Genomic DNA, 15078 nt, shown 5'->3' with positions numbered 1-15078 from the left:
TCTATCCTCCATGTGAATGGATTTTGTTCTTCAAAACAAAACCAGAATTTCCCAAGCCTCAATCTACTGCCCCTTGTATGTAACAGTACAATTGTATTTGTTGTAAGCAGCATTTGTAATGCAGCATTTGTAATAGAGGAGGCAATGGCAAAGGTATAGGGAAAAATAATCAAAACCACTTTGATAATTTAGTATTAAGGAAGTTTCCATTTTTAATGTCAACATAAAAGAGATTTTTTTTTTTTTTAGGGAGCATGGGCTATTTTGTCTCTACAATACTTATCAAGCAAATAGTTAGAAAAATAACTTATGTTATAATTTTCTAATAAACATCCAGTGCTTGTTAGTCTTCATCCAGTATCCATTTTACATTGATACAGATTTCTTGAAGGTGCAAAAATTGCAGTTATATCAAATTGAGTTCTTTATCACTAAGGTTCTTCTGATAGTCAAGGGTTTTTTCATCACTGTCTTTAGAAACACTTTTGAGGTCTCCATCTGGAAAGATCAAGATGTTCTTCAGGAGTATATGAGTTATTGTTTTGTGTGCCTTGGTCTGTATACAACGGTACACTTCCAAGCTTTTGTATCTCATTACACAGGAAACAGAAGTTGGATGCAGCACACACATGAAAAGCAGCACAAATGGTGTGTAATGTTATGCACATAATCCATAGAAAAGCCATGCATGTTTTCTAGTTACCACATAAACAGCAGATTTAGTTGCTATTGGCCATGAACCAGTAGATAATTGGTCAACCAGAAGACATTGTTTGATGACATCCATAGGGTTTTGCTCCTTTGCAAAGCACTATTGTTAAAAGTGAAATTTAAAAAAAACAGAAGCCCTTAGTGTACCCACACCTTTTAAAAAGATGTTTGTGTCTCTTCAGCTGGCTCAAAGCCCAGGTTTCTTTTTCCCTCTTCAGCATAAGGGTTCACCTCTTCATGATTTGATTCTGCTTCACCTCTGCTTTTTCTTGCTCTCCTGTAATGAAAATTCATTTATATTAGAAGGTCCCTGTTCTGTTCCAAGTCCTTCTGGATCCCCAGAATCCCTGACTGCAAATAATACTGTGGTAAACTGGAAATATTTATATAAAAGAAATCGAGCTAGGTTTAAGAAGAACTGTAGTAAATCTGCTATGTTCTTAGTAACCTTGTTAGTGGAGGGACATAGAAAACCAGCCAACCTATACTTGTTAATGCAGTAATATTTAAGAAAAATATCATTACTGAACAGCCTACAATCAGATTAAAGAAAACTCAGGTGCTGGTGAATGTGGACAACTCTGCTGTTGCAGAAGGCACCATGATCCCATCAGGACATGCCCTCCTCCTTGGCAGCAGCCATTCTGCAGCTCCCTGTGGCCAAAGCATGGTTACACTGATGGTGATGGGGAAATTGCATTAAGCTTCCAAAGCTGTCCTGTACTGAGAGACAGGGAGATGAACGTTTAGCTATCACTGTTGATGGGAAAGGGATAACAGGCTTTCATTCCTTAACTTGCTTTAGGCTAACTGAAGCCTAAACTGTAAAAAAATCCTGATTATTCAATTACAGGGACATCTCCCAGTAGTCATGACCACAGTATCCAAAACTGTTACTCACTTTTTGCGATCTCTGAGCCCAGTGACGATCAAGGCAATAGCTCCAACGACAACCAGACCAATGACCACCCCAAATACAATTAACCAGATGGTTACTGGTGGTTCATAAGGGGCAGCCAGGGTTGGAAGGATTCCCACAAACTCCAGGGTACTGTCATCGAGTCTGAAAGCCTCGTTCATTCGTCCTCGAGACATTCTGCCAGCAAATGCAAGTTCAAAGGGTTTCACACATTTATTGAAAGGAACAGTTTTCAGTTTTTTATAAATCTTCAGCATGGCAAGCTTCCCCTGAACACTTCAGTTAAAAGGCAGCAGAGAAGGTACTGCTAAACCCATTTTCCATCTGGCATGTAAGTAACAACCATAGAAACTTAAACCCTTAACCTATTGTAGCTTAACTGACCTGTTCAGACACTGTATGGACTCTTAAACTCAGTCTTAACATTTATTAAAGGAACCTTCTGATCTCCTTCTCTCTTTGTATTTTGCCCTTCATTCTCTTTACCATTTCTTGTCTATTGAAAAGTTTCTTATTTATGCCACATAAAACCACAGCTTTGACATCTTACCTGTTTCCCTCTTTGTTTTTCCTTAAACTTCCACATGTGCTACTGAGTGCTAACCCAAGAGTCACTTTCACAGCCATATTCTTGTCCCTTAGCTCACCAAAGTATCTCACTGCTCCTTCAACCCCATCTCAGGCTGATGCTGCTTTTAGATTTGTGCCCTCTTCATTTCCCACTGCACTTTACCCATGATCTTCTGCAGAGTTGCAGTTTTACTTATCATTTTTATAGCAATGACTTAGAGTGCTGCCACACCATGCTATAAAAGAGCTGTTTATTGACCTGTAAGTGGGAACTAGCTCCTGCCCTGACCTCTCCTATATAATCAAATACATCTGGCTGTCTTTCTAGTACACCATTATTCTGGACTCCTTGTTAACAATAATTCTTGCACTGACTTTTCAAAAATGAGAGGAAGAACACACGTGTGCATGCACACATCATTACTGTATTCTGTATCTCAGGATATAAAATAGTTCCTGTCAAAGTCTGAGCAATTAGGTTGGCTGGCAAATGAGATGTGTTTTGGCAACACCCTGGAGCATTTTACTATGGCTGTTATCCAAGACACCATCTGATAGATGGACTATTTTCTTTCTGCCATAACGGTTTTCATCCTAGTATCTCTCATCCCACTATTTTCATTTTAACTTTTTTTAGAATTTACTTTTTTTGTCACTGCTTCTGCCTCAACTAATTTAAGCACTGCTTTCCCTTCCAACCTTCCATCTGGCTGGTTGGTTGGTTGGTTGGGGTTTTTTTCCCAGAAAGCAAAATCTCACCTGATGGCATCTTCCACGTCAGCTTTGGGCACAATATCACTGATATTACCTGGCATGCTGACAGTAATGTAGAAGGAGATCCTTTTTGTCAATTCCCCAACATGAATGTCTGACACGCTGAAGGAGAAAGAGAAGAAAAAGGTTACTTTCATTGTTGAGATGACATTAGCTTTAAATTCATGCCAGTGAACAGTTGTTTGATTGACAATGCCAGAGGTTTAGCTCACACTGGGGGCATAGTGAAATGAGCTGGGAAGTGAAATCTGTTTTCCTGCCAGAATCCCTTTTTCTATGTGCTAATTTGTAACTTGAGCTGAGAGAGTCTCCCTCAGACCTAAGAGAAGTCTTGGTGTAATTTTCCATAGCACATAATCACTTGCAGAACAGGGAGTGTCTGCGGTTATCTCATGAATGAGGTGATATATGAAGTACAAAGTGGAAAAAAATTAGTTTTCTTCCTTATTTTTCTAGAGAAGATTCTAGATATTACATGACTGTAGTTCTATAAAGTAATATCTAATAGCTTTAGTAGACAGCTTCAGGACATTATTGAAGATACTTAATCAAAAGAGTTGTTTTTCTTTCCAAAATCACTTTCAGGTGAAAGATTTTATGCTTGTAACTGAACCTAGATAAGATTAGTAAGCCTGTATCAAATTCTAGTGCTTTATAGTCAACATGTTTATCTTTCCTTGGCCCCAAACCTCTTGGATATTCAGTATGATATACATACATTGCTAGAAATGTTTATTCCTAATCTGTCTACTTTCCCTGATATTTCTATATGTGTGTTTGGCACAAACTGTAAAAGTTCATCTCCATCACTGATAAGCTGCAGGAGACAAAGCCTTCTTACCTCACTTAAGCACATTATTCCTAAACTTCAGCCTCTTGAGGGAAAAGATCTCACATACCCAAGCTGTCATCTTGCATTTTGCAAACAATGTTTAACATTGTTTCTGTCACCTTACATTTGACAGGAGGCACAATTAATCCCACCAGTTCCTGCCATTAGCTGAGCAGGAGCGAGGCAGGCAGAGCAGGCACAATTGGGCAAGCCACTCACTCGAAGGCAACTTTCTGCTTCTTCTCCTCTGCAAAGTATTTCCTCATGGCATAGGCAACAGATGACTTGAACAAGAAGAGCTCGCTTTCATCCCATTCATACTGCAAAACAGCACAAGAGAAATTCCTCAGAGATGGCAAGAAATCAGGGACATTAAGAAATCCTTCTAAAAAGAAAGAGCAACTGTGATGCTTGGCATGCACTTCAGTATTATTTATTTGTGTCGTGATAGGACATCAGAAACCAACCCAAACCCTTTAGGTCTGTTTATCTGGGCACTGTGCAGGAGAATAACCAAGCAGGCATCCCTGCTGCCAGACATCATGCTGTCCCTCTGCAATCTCTGGCACCTTTATATGGGGCTGCTGAAGATGCTGCAGTCCCAGCACACCTCCCTGCCTTACAGGGAGAAGAGGCCACAGCAAGGCTATTCCTACTAAACATTGTACATTCTCTTTGAGTTTTAAAGATTTCATGATTTAGGTCTTGTTTAATCATATAATTTTATTTGCAGAGCTGTTCTGTTAAGGAGGAGAACCTTTGTGGTAGAGTTGTTAAGTGAAAGTGGCTAATTTATTTGCTTGAGCTCAGATTTTTGTTTGTGGTCTGTTTTGGTAAAAAACTCTTTGCATCAATACTTCTGCAGCAGCACATATTTGGGGTTTTTCCCCCTGGAGAATAGATAGGTGATATTTAAAAAAATGTATTGCCTGTGTGCAGGCTTCTCCTGGCCTGCCTTATGAGTCCAAAGTTATTTGCAGTGGAAGACAAAAACAGCTTCTCTGGGCAGGAACCAAGAGCTGTACAGGGGGCAAAAACCACCACAGGAGGTGATAAAGCAGCCTGGTCTGTTGTGAAATAGCATGTGTGCACAAAGGGAAAATCCCCAGCTGAACTCTGTGGCAATATCTTTTTATTCCACTCAGGCATAGATTTGATTGTGTTTATGGTACCTGGGCAGGAAGGTCCATAAATGCTGGCAATGATAGAAAGTCAGCTCCTGACTTTCTTGAGCATTATTCAGGAAGGTGTGGTAGAAGGCAGCTCTGTTTTAACAGGCTTTATAAAACCTAGCTACATTTTCCAGATGTGTCCATCTCTTGACACTGATGTAAAATGAGAGAGATGTATAAATATCCATGAGGAAGACAGGGATAAACTGTTTAGCTGGGTCTGTTGCAATAGCACAAGGAGTAATAGTTTTAGACTAAAAGAGAGTTGATTTCCATTAGTTACTAGGAAGAAATTCTTTACTGTGGTGAGGCATTGGAGCAGGTTGCCCAGAGAGGTGGTGGATACTCAGTTTCCAGAAACATTCAAGGTCATTCTGGGTGAGGCTTACAGCAACTTGACCTAGTTGAAGATGTCCTTTCTCATTGCAGCTGGGTTGGGCTAGCTGATCTCTGGAGGTGCCTCACAACCTAAAGAGTTCTGATTCTATTAATAAAGGGCAGGAGGGGCAGAAAGAATGCACTGCTGCCAGCCCATTCAGGACCAGGTCCCGGGAAATGCACAGGTACCCAAAGCCTCGGCAATCAGAGCAGTGCCCAGGGCACTTGGAGGGCAGGGGCTGTGCCAGCCCTGGCTGTTCCCGCCAGGAAAGGCTGAGGCTGAGTTCCCTTTGTGAGGCAGATGTTCCCAGCTTTCTCCTGCCGGCACAGCCCTGCACTGAAGCTCCTCTTGTTACTGCTGCTGCCTCCAGCAGCTGGCACTGTTCACTACCACAGCTAAGAGGCTATGGTTGGGGTTTCTCAATTTTCTATTTATGCCCAACATCTTTAGGCTTGAAATGCTTTATTATTATTATTATTATTATTATTATTATTATTATTATTACCAGGATCCAATTGAGCTTGATTCCTCTACTGATGCTTTCTGTATTTACCATGTTAACTTTTTAATAGTTTATTCATTTCTCTAACTTAGACTTTGTCTTTTTCAGTCTAATGTATTCTAATTTCCATTGTGCCTCTCAATTGCCTTTATAAATACTATTACTGACTGTGTGGAGGGGAAGTACCTGGCTGGTTTCTGATCTGTGTTTGAGTTGTTATTACCCACATGGCTCCCCAGGCATCCCAGGCAGCCACCCCACACTGTGCCTTACAGAAGCTGCCTTGCTTTCAGAGAGAAATGAACTCTGCCAGGCACCTCTGCTCTGTTACAGTGTCTTCACTCTGAGATCCCGTATGTGATTTGAAAGACAGTGTAAGTGTGGCCTCTGATTCAAAAAGGATTTTTCATTGTCAAATACATCTAAATGCCTGCAGGCTGCCAGCTCTCCATTCTCTAACACTGTCTCGTGTGACAGCCCTTTACAATGTGATCACACATATGGCATTGACCTGGTAGAGAATTCTGAATTAATCTTTGGAGGGGGGTCTGGTTTTCAAGTGGCAGTCAGGGGCTGGCACTCCTGGAACCATTTATTTTAAATGTGACAGACCCCAAGGCATTCAGTGGGGATCTTGTGTCAGTTTCCCTTGTGCAGGCACTTCCATAAAGCCCCGCTGAAGGAAAGCTGTGGATGTTTCAGCCTCATCAGCTGCGCCGGTGATCCAGCAATGCTGCGGCTGCAGCTCTAATCTCATCAGCCTGAGAACAATTAGCAGGGTAATTGCGGCAGAGCACGCTCTGCTACAGCTGGCACTGAGCCCATCCAGAGTCTGGATGCTTAATTTGCCAGAACTGGGGGCTATTGAACCGTCCCTGCTGGGGCTGAGACACAGCCTGTGTGAGCTGCAGCTCCCTGGCCCCCAGCACAGCTGTACCTGAGCCCAGAGCAGCAATCCTTCCCTGCCTGAGCCCAGAGCAGGAGCCTTTCCCTGCCTGAGCCCCAGAGCAGCAATCCTTCCCTGCCTGCTCTCTCCAGAGCCAGCGAGCACAAATGCAAAACTGTTTGCTGACATATTCAGACTGCTTTGTGCTGTCAGGGCAAAGCAACTCAAAATACACCTTAAATGAACAATGCCCACAGCTTCTGTGCACTGTGAGCTGTGCAAAGCACCCAAAACACATCACTGTGTGTAGCTGGGCTGAGATTCTGCCCGAGATTCCCCCTGCTTTTTCTCTATGCCAGCTCACACATGTACCACTACCGCTGCTGCCATACCAGCATTCAGCTCAGCAAAAGGCACATTTGTGGGGAGGCAGAGAGCAACCAAACAGAAAAGGTTTCTTGCAAGTCAGTGAACTGGTGATGTGAACTGGTTTTGAGAGGAAAATGTATGGCTTGCTCTTCAGAGCTTAGGAACCTACTGTCCATGCAATAATTCAAATTAAGTAATCTGTATGAGATTGTTTTACAGCTGCTCAATTGCACAACAAAAGACTATGATGGCTAAAGGCAAGCATAAAAATGATATTAAGCTAAACATTAACCATAATGACTAATAAACATGTTGTAATATGGAACCTTTTTATGCTGTTGGTATCAGTTTTGAATTGTATCTAACTCGACTAGGCAGTCTAGGAAGCAATAAAACTCCAGTGGGGCTTGCGTGTGAGAGAGTGATAGAAGCAAGAGCATCAATTCATGAAAAATGGGCCCATGCTTTGTGTCCTTGCTAGTGCAATAGGCTCCAACACGCAGCTCTAAATGGCCTGCCTGATGACACACTCATTCTTGCAAAATTACTAATGTCCTGCAAGGTGAAAATGGCTATTACCGGGAATGAAGTGTCCGCACTTAAACCTTCTACACTGCCTCCATGAAATTAGCATAAAGAGGAAGAGTTAGAATAAGGAGTGAATTTGCAGCCTGGGTTAAGCAGATGGGCTAAGCCAACGCTCTGTTTAAAATCATAAAAGCCATCTTCAGCTTTGATGAGATTTTTTTCATTGCTGTAATACATTTTATAGGACCAGCTGGTATAATTGGGCAGAGCAGACAAGCTCTTGGGAATGAAAGCCCTTCGCCTCATCTGGAACAGAAGCAGCTGCACTGCACTGTGCCCTGCAATCTCAATAACAAAGATGTCTCTTCATCAGGGTTGGAGGGCAGGGAGGCAGCTGAACACATCAGGGCCTGGAAGTACACAGCCAAACAAAAATCTATGGAGAAATGCTAACAGATGTGTTTTAGTTTGAAATCAAGAGCATTTAAGGACAGAGAGTGAGATCCACCAGCCTGCTTTTAAATGTGAAGTTACCTGCTCTAATAATTTCTGAAGGCAGCCACCATAGCCACAATAATGGCAATGAGAAGAAATTAGGTAGAAGCTTTAAGTGGAGACATCAGCAAATCTGGGGAAAATATTCATGTACACAAGTTCCTCAATGTTAGTCCTCCAGGTCTATTCTGTAGGAGGAGGAAAATCATGATTGGTATCTCTACAGAATAACTCACCTAGCTGAGATGCCTTTCCTTAAATGGGTGGGCTCACTCAGAAGTTCCTCCACTAATTTTAGAGGCAGCCTTGACCACAAACTTAGACAAGACACCTTATATGTGTCTTGTCTTTCAGCTGAGCTGATGCCACCCTTCAGACACAAAGATCAGCCATGCCCTGAGTCATTTTCTGAGCCATCACACACCACCTCTGTTGCCCAAGCAGTAAGGAGGGTGCCACAGCACAGACACACTCACCGCCTCGTCCCCCAGAGCTGACTTCAGGCTGATGCGCACTTTGATGGCATTGCTGGAATCTGTTTAGAAAGAAACAAGGGCCATGTTAGAGCTGCTGCAACAGAAAGTCTGCTCCTGGAAAATGCTGAGGTGGCTAAAGCTTCCTTACAGGTTCCTTTGCTCCCCTTGGAGAGTGTGGTGGGACTGATTTTATTTCTCTTCAGTCACCACTACTGCAAACACACTCATCTGAGCTGTCAGTTCCCAAGCCTGGTTTTGTTTCAGATAGAAGGAAAATTCCTCTCTCCCATCACTGGGAATGAGCAGCTTAGATGCAGATGCTGGTGCCTGGTTAGGTGAATCCCACTATCAGACTGGCACAGGGCTGTAAGAGTTACAATGCTCTCTAGTGCCAGCAATGATTACACAAATATAACCTGTCTGGTTCATTACTCACTGTCACAATAAGCTGAAAAATGCACTTTTCTACAGTCTCCTCCTTTTCCTTCCCTTGAGCTCCCCTCTTTGACTAACATGTCAGCAAACCCATAGCAGTGATATTTTTGTACTGGTTTGCCCCTACACCTAGCTCCCTGGACAGCTCTGCAATACAGGCACACTGCTCTCAGGAAAGTGCCACACAAGACCAAGCTTCTGAATCTTTCTCCTTCTGTAGAGCCATCCCACACTCTGAGTGCTGCCATCATGAAAAAAAAGACACCTCAATTTCTGAGGACTGGGTGAGGCTCTGACAAACACACATGCTGACTTTCTTCAGCTCTGGCCATGAGGAAGCCAGTCGGTTTTCCTGTCAGTAAAACTTACAGCTCAGTGTTTATTTCCCATAACCCTGCTTTTTTAGGGAGAATAGCCTCCAAGAGCTACAAGAGAGAGGCACTTTGCTAACCCAGGGTTGTGAAGAATAACTCATGTCCTTGAATCACCCTCAAGCCATACATACATGGTGTCCAGTCTGTTTTCCAGCCAATGAATCTTCCAGAATTGTTTTTTTTCAGCCACTCATATAAAGGTTCAAAGTAGTGGAGCAAGGGGGCTGCATTCATGTATTTCTCTCCTGTTATATTTTTCAGTGCTTCAGTCCAGGGCTTGGATCTCCCTAATTCCAGCAATTCTCTGTATATGTGGAACAAGAAATATGTTATTGCCATGCTTCATCTAGATGAGAAAAACACTCTGTGATCAGTACAAAGGTGTTCTTTGCTTCTGAATTCACTCCTTGCTCCCACTACTCCTATTAATAAAATATTTTATTCCCACAAACAAATAATTAAACCTTTGATGTTTAGAACCTTAATGTACATAAATTTAGTCAACTTGTCAAAATGAATTGAGCAGGTATAGGCTAAATTTCCAAGCTAGGCTTATTCTTGATACAAACTCATTTACTCCAGAAGCTTTGTTGCACTCTGATTTATTACATGTGAGAAATTTGCTTTGTTACCTGAGCTTCTGCCCAGCAGCAGTGGAGTTGGTAATGTCACATTTGTGAAGAGGGCCAACATGGTTGGCTGCCTTGCAAAGTGCCTCCTGAAACTGGAACTGATAGATGGTGCGGGTGTAATACCTAAAGGAAGGGCAAGGAAAAGGGAGGAACAGGTTTTATGAGCTGTCTGTCAAGGAAACCTGCAAGCTTTTGGCCTTTGTAAAGCTCTGTTGCATCAGCTGTCATTCCTGCTTGGGAGACTGCACTGCAGGGACAGAGGGCAGCTGATACTTACAGGCTAGGCTAACGCAAATCTAGCAAAATGCCAAGATCAAGTGGACTAGAAGAGCCCCAAATCTGTTTGCTGCCACACAAATCAGAAGAGAGTAAAGTTTTTAAGGTCCAGCTCTCTGCTCTGAGCCCTCTAAAATGAGGTGGCTGGGACACAGGGGACATCCAGAGCTGCATGACATGGCCCAAATGACATGGGGAACACTGATCCCTCAGGAGGCAAACACCTCATACAGAAGTGCTCCTGCAAGTTTGATGGCAGCATGAAACTTTCCTGTTCAGTAAAAAGGTCAGCAGCCTCCTCACTGCTCAGAGATTATTGTGGAACACCCCCTGATGTGCAGAGAAACTCCCAGCGAAATCAGCAACCTTCAGTCTGGGCTTTAAACAAAATAAGATTGGGTCCTGTGACTATCCAGCAGATGTTTTAGGTAGCTGGGGCTTGTTCTGTAGACAAAACTTGAGTCATGAATTAAACACTGCCCTACCTTATGAAGGAGTAGTCATTGGCCACGTGAAACAGCGCGGCAGGGTCGCAGTAGGTTTCATCGTGAGGGACTGGCTCCACAACACCAACTATGGCTCTCCTGGAGAAGAAGGAATAACACAGGGTTTCTGTTTATAGACAATAAGCAGAGGTAATCTGGCTCAGCTTTTCTTCTGTTTTGTCTGATACATATGGACACCTCTCCCTTGCAAACAGAAGAATTCCATACAGCTTCCAGTAACCCCAAGAGTTCTGCTCCACAGCTGGAGACCACAGAGAGGAAGCTGTTTGGAAACTCATAATGCAAGGAAGGGACTTGTATGATGGCAAGATGTGCAGGGATCAGTTAATGGTGTGAAATAATCTCCAAGACATGAGATTCACACAACCACCTCATACCCTGGGCCATCCCAAGTTTAAAGACCTTCCTGGCAAGGGTATGCAGAGACTAGGCAACCCAAAAGGTAGATGGTCTGCTGTGCCACTGTGCTGGAGATAAGATTTCTCTTTGTTTTCCTCTCCTGAGACTGTGTTTCCTGAGAAACAAACCCATGCCTTGAGTTCTGAAAATGGTAATAAGCTTCCATGGAGATATTTTTCATAAACCTGTATTTCAAGCAGAGAGCTTTGCAGTGCCACTGCAACAGATGTGATAAGCTTCCCTAAACAATTTGTCATTCTCTATTTCTCTGACATCTCTGCTACTTTTGAATACATTGAAGCTGATTGATTTTTTACAGTGGGTCAGGAGGCTTGCATATATCAACTTTTATTATAGATTCTGTTTGCTGATGAAGGCTTGCTGTTCATGTTCGTGTTATAGTTCAGGCTCCATTTTCAGCGTGGGGCTTGTTTGGTTTCTTTGCATTTTTTTGCCCTCATATTAAAACCAACCTGGGAAATTACAAACTCCAGTCTGAATCACATTTATTTTTAATCTTGTGCTCCAAGGTGCTGAAAATAGACTGATTGATGGGCACAATCTGAAAAAGCACCTCTGGCTGTTACTTGCCAAGGAAACTGTATTTTCTGTACCAAGAAAGGTGATATCTTGGTACACAAGGAAGGAAAGATTCAGTCTGAAATCTTTCAGACAATTTGCCTCCAAAAGTACTACACAGTCTGAAGGAAAGTGGGCTCAGATACTTGGTGAATTAAGATCTGCACGTTTCTCTGGCAAGTACAATGTACCTCACTTTCCACTTGTCCTTAAGGATGTGGGGAGCAAACCAGAGCACAATGAGACCAGTGGGACTTAGAGAAGGGCTGTACTTTGGCTGTGAAGGTTTCTTGGGGAATGTGTCAGGCAGACAGCAATGTTGATCTGGAACAGGCCATACAAAGGCCATGGGCTGTCTTTATCAGGAAGCTGACATGAGGCATTATGAGACATTGTCCGCACCACAGTTGGGTATTTCTATCTAGCACTCTATTGGTATTTACAGAAAAACCCAGAGACACAGATCCCTATGGGGGAACAAACACCTCAGTACGTTAACTAGGGTTGAGTTTGCAGGTTCATATGAAAAAAAAATCCCCTTTGTTCTCAAACTTACTTCATCTCCCACCACTGTTTGGTCCATTCCTGCTTTGTAATCTCACCCCTAAACACCATCCACCTCCACTTCTCCAGCATGTAAGTAAAAGGCATTGTTCCAACAATGGTTAGTGCTTGTTTGAGCAGAAAGTTGATTTCAGTTTCTGAAGAGAGAAGCAGTTAAGGTAATGGTTATGGTAGCAATTAATATCTGGATGGTTGTTTCCTTTAACAGCTCATGCTTACATCTTGTTTGAATTACAGATTTTCACTAAGGAAAAAGTGGAAGGAAGAATACTGCTGAAAAAAACACAAGATCATTTAGGAATTGTAAACTTTTTTGTTTCTTTCCCACAAATTCTTAAATAACCTAGTCCTTTGACATTTACATTTAGTTACTGAGAACCTCTCCAGTCTCTGAGGAATTCTGAGCTGAAGACATCTCAAAATGTATTAAAAGTGCATCTTCATCCATCTAAGGCAGTGCTCAGAAGCCAGGTGAACTGCATTATAATGAGGGCCTACCTATGTTGTCACTGAATATACACTTAAGTGGGAGATGCAAATCTCAAGGTTTCAGTTTCATTTGAAGTACTAAATACATATTTTGATGGAGATATGTATGGATTCATGCAATAGAGATTAAAAAGAGTTTTGGAGACTCATCTAAATGAACTATGAAGATTTAAGGATGAGTTGTTCAGAACTGAAGGTAGTGAAGTGCTAGCTACTTCTTTTTAAATTATATAACAGCACTGTAAAGCAGTGATCCTTGCTTCACAATGCAATTTGGGAAAAAATAGTATTTCTGGTAAATTAGAGGAGTAAGAAGCCTGTCAGTTGATTGCTGAGTTTGCAGGCACGATCTTGTGCTACAAAATAAGGCCAGAAAGTGCTTTCACATAAATGCATAATATTACTGCATTTATTTACCTTCATCATCTTGGTAAGTTGGCTCTAGCAGATCAAGGGATTTCAGGTGCTGGGGCGTGGCTGCAGAGAGTGACATAATTTCCCCCACAGCTTCGTGGAAGCCCTCATTGGCCCCGCTCCTCAGCAGGTAGGGCTGCACCACGTAGGACATGTCGTACTCGATGTGCCCCATCTCGTGGTGCGCTGTCAGGAAGTCATCCATGCTCACTTTGGCGCACATCTTGATCCTGCACAGCAGAATAAAGTGTCTGTGCTTAGACAGAGAGTGGCCCAGAGAAAGGCTGGCTGAGCCCTGTGTGCCACAGCCATGGGGCAAAGCCCCTCCACAGTTGGCAAATGCCCTTTGCAAAACTCGGGCAGCTACATCCTGGTATGCAGTGCAGATCCTCCTGCTACAGCAATACTTCATGGGGAGCTCAGCAAAACACCTTCAGCCACCTTGAAATTGTCCAGGGAGTAAAAGAAAACTGCTGTTTTGTGAGAACAGCTGTTCCCTAAAACCTGGCAATAAACTCACTGTATGTGTGGGAGTGAGTAACCACCACCAGTCTTAGTAAGACAGTAATGTATGAAACCCTGCGTGTTGATGACTCCTGCTACTTCATCCTTGTGTAGCGTTTACTAAAGGAATGTCTTCCAAAAAGGGTTTCTTTCCATCTTCCCCAGAGTGCTGAGGTGGAACACTGATGTGTTTCACTAAGGCTCTGCTGTGCACCAGCTTCTTTCCCTGGGTAACTGTGGGAGCTGCAAGAGGGGTCAGAATTTCTGTGAAAAGTATTCATTATGTGGGAACTTGCTGTCCCACTTCTTTCCCAAGTATGGAAGAGACTGATGGATTTTCATGAAACCGGATAACTCTGCTGAAGACAGACATTGGACCGTCAGGAGATTTTCCCTTGCTACCCAGGGACCCACTGCCATTGCTGCAAAATGTGTAGTTGTCCATAAATATCACTGGTATCCACCTGCATTTCTGCTTATCCCTTAAGCCCCAGAACACAGCCATTATTTCTCCAATTCATAAAAATATTAGTCACTTCTCAGCTAAAATTTGAGAGTAGATCTATGAGTAAGTTTGAGTAGATCTTCACAGGAAAAGTTATACAGAAAGGTTTACAGTTCCACAGGATCCCTGCTCTCTTGTCTTCTTTCCCCCTCTTTTCAGCCAGAAAAAAAAATAAAGGAGAAATTATAACTTAACACAGCATGATGCACCTGTAGTGAAGATATGTTTGTTCTAGGAGGCAGTACAAGAAGGGGTCATGGAAATTCCAGTACCTGTAATCATTTTTGCCCATGTCCCATGCTGTAGGATGGCATACAACCTTCCTGCCGTCGGTCGGCTCTGTGAGCATGGAGTTATTCCAGAAGCCCTCAGTCATGCTATGAAGGCCAATGGAAACAAAGAAGGCCTCAGCAGATTTGAATATTTTAATTGCATTCCATTTCTGAAAGAGACAATGCCACCATTAACCTCTGCTTCTGCATGCAGCCTGTTTCCCAATGCTCTGCTTGATGCAGGGCAGCTGACTTAAAATATTTCCCAGGAGCTTCCCACCTGCACCTGGCCTATCGAGAGCAAGTCAGTAGTGTCTGCCTTTGGCACTTCTGTGAATTCTGCTGGGAACTGGAATTGTGTTTTCCCTGCAAACAAAATAGGTTTCTGCACCCAGAGGTTCAGCAGATAGCACCTGACCCAGGCTAGAGAAGTTCTCAATAAAAGATAAAGTAAGATAAAAAATGCATTCCTGTACATCAGATCTGTGATCTGACCCTTCAGTCACTTCATTCAAC

The 15078-nt window shown here is 42.8% G+C and overlaps 1 protein-coding gene across 1 annotated transcript in view; it reads right to left on the bottom strand.

The window, feature by feature from the left end:
- Nucleotides 1–231: 231 nt before the first annotated feature.
- ACE2 (angiotensin converting enzyme 2) overlaps nucleotides 232–15078 on the bottom strand; it is a 29595-nt gene continuing 14748 nt past the window's right edge. Inside the window, exons 9-19 of the mRNA XM_005491775.3 lie at nucleotides 14563–14732; nucleotides 13285–13511; nucleotides 12371–12515; nucleotides 10816–10914; nucleotides 10055–10177; nucleotides 9554–9726; nucleotides 8614–8672; nucleotides 4026–4126; nucleotides 2960–3076; nucleotides 1613–1807; nucleotides 232–988 (exon numbers count right to left, since the gene is read on the bottom strand). Coding sequence (XP_005491832.3) covers nucleotides 868–988; nucleotides 1613–1807; nucleotides 2960–3076; nucleotides 4026–4126; nucleotides 8614–8672; nucleotides 9554–9726; nucleotides 10055–10177; nucleotides 10816–10914; nucleotides 12371–12515; nucleotides 13285–13511; nucleotides 14563–14732 — 1530 coding nt within the window. The 3' untranslated portion in view covers nucleotides 232–867. The remainder of the gene's footprint in view (nucleotides 989–1612; nucleotides 1808–2959; nucleotides 3077–4025; nucleotides 4127–8613; nucleotides 8673–9553; nucleotides 9727–10054; nucleotides 10178–10815; nucleotides 10915–12370; nucleotides 12516–13284; nucleotides 13512–14562; nucleotides 14733–15078) is intronic.

This window comes from Zonotrichia albicollis, chromosome 2, assembly GCF_047830755.1.
Source record: "Zonotrichia albicollis isolate bZonAlb1 chromosome 2, bZonAlb1.hap1, whole genome shotgun sequence".
Lineage (NCBI taxonomy): Eukaryota > Metazoa > Chordata > Aves > Passeriformes > Passerellidae > Zonotrichia > Zonotrichia albicollis.
The sequence above is the reverse complement of the archived record's forward strand: the minus strand, read 5'-3'. Positions and strand labels throughout refer to the sequence as shown.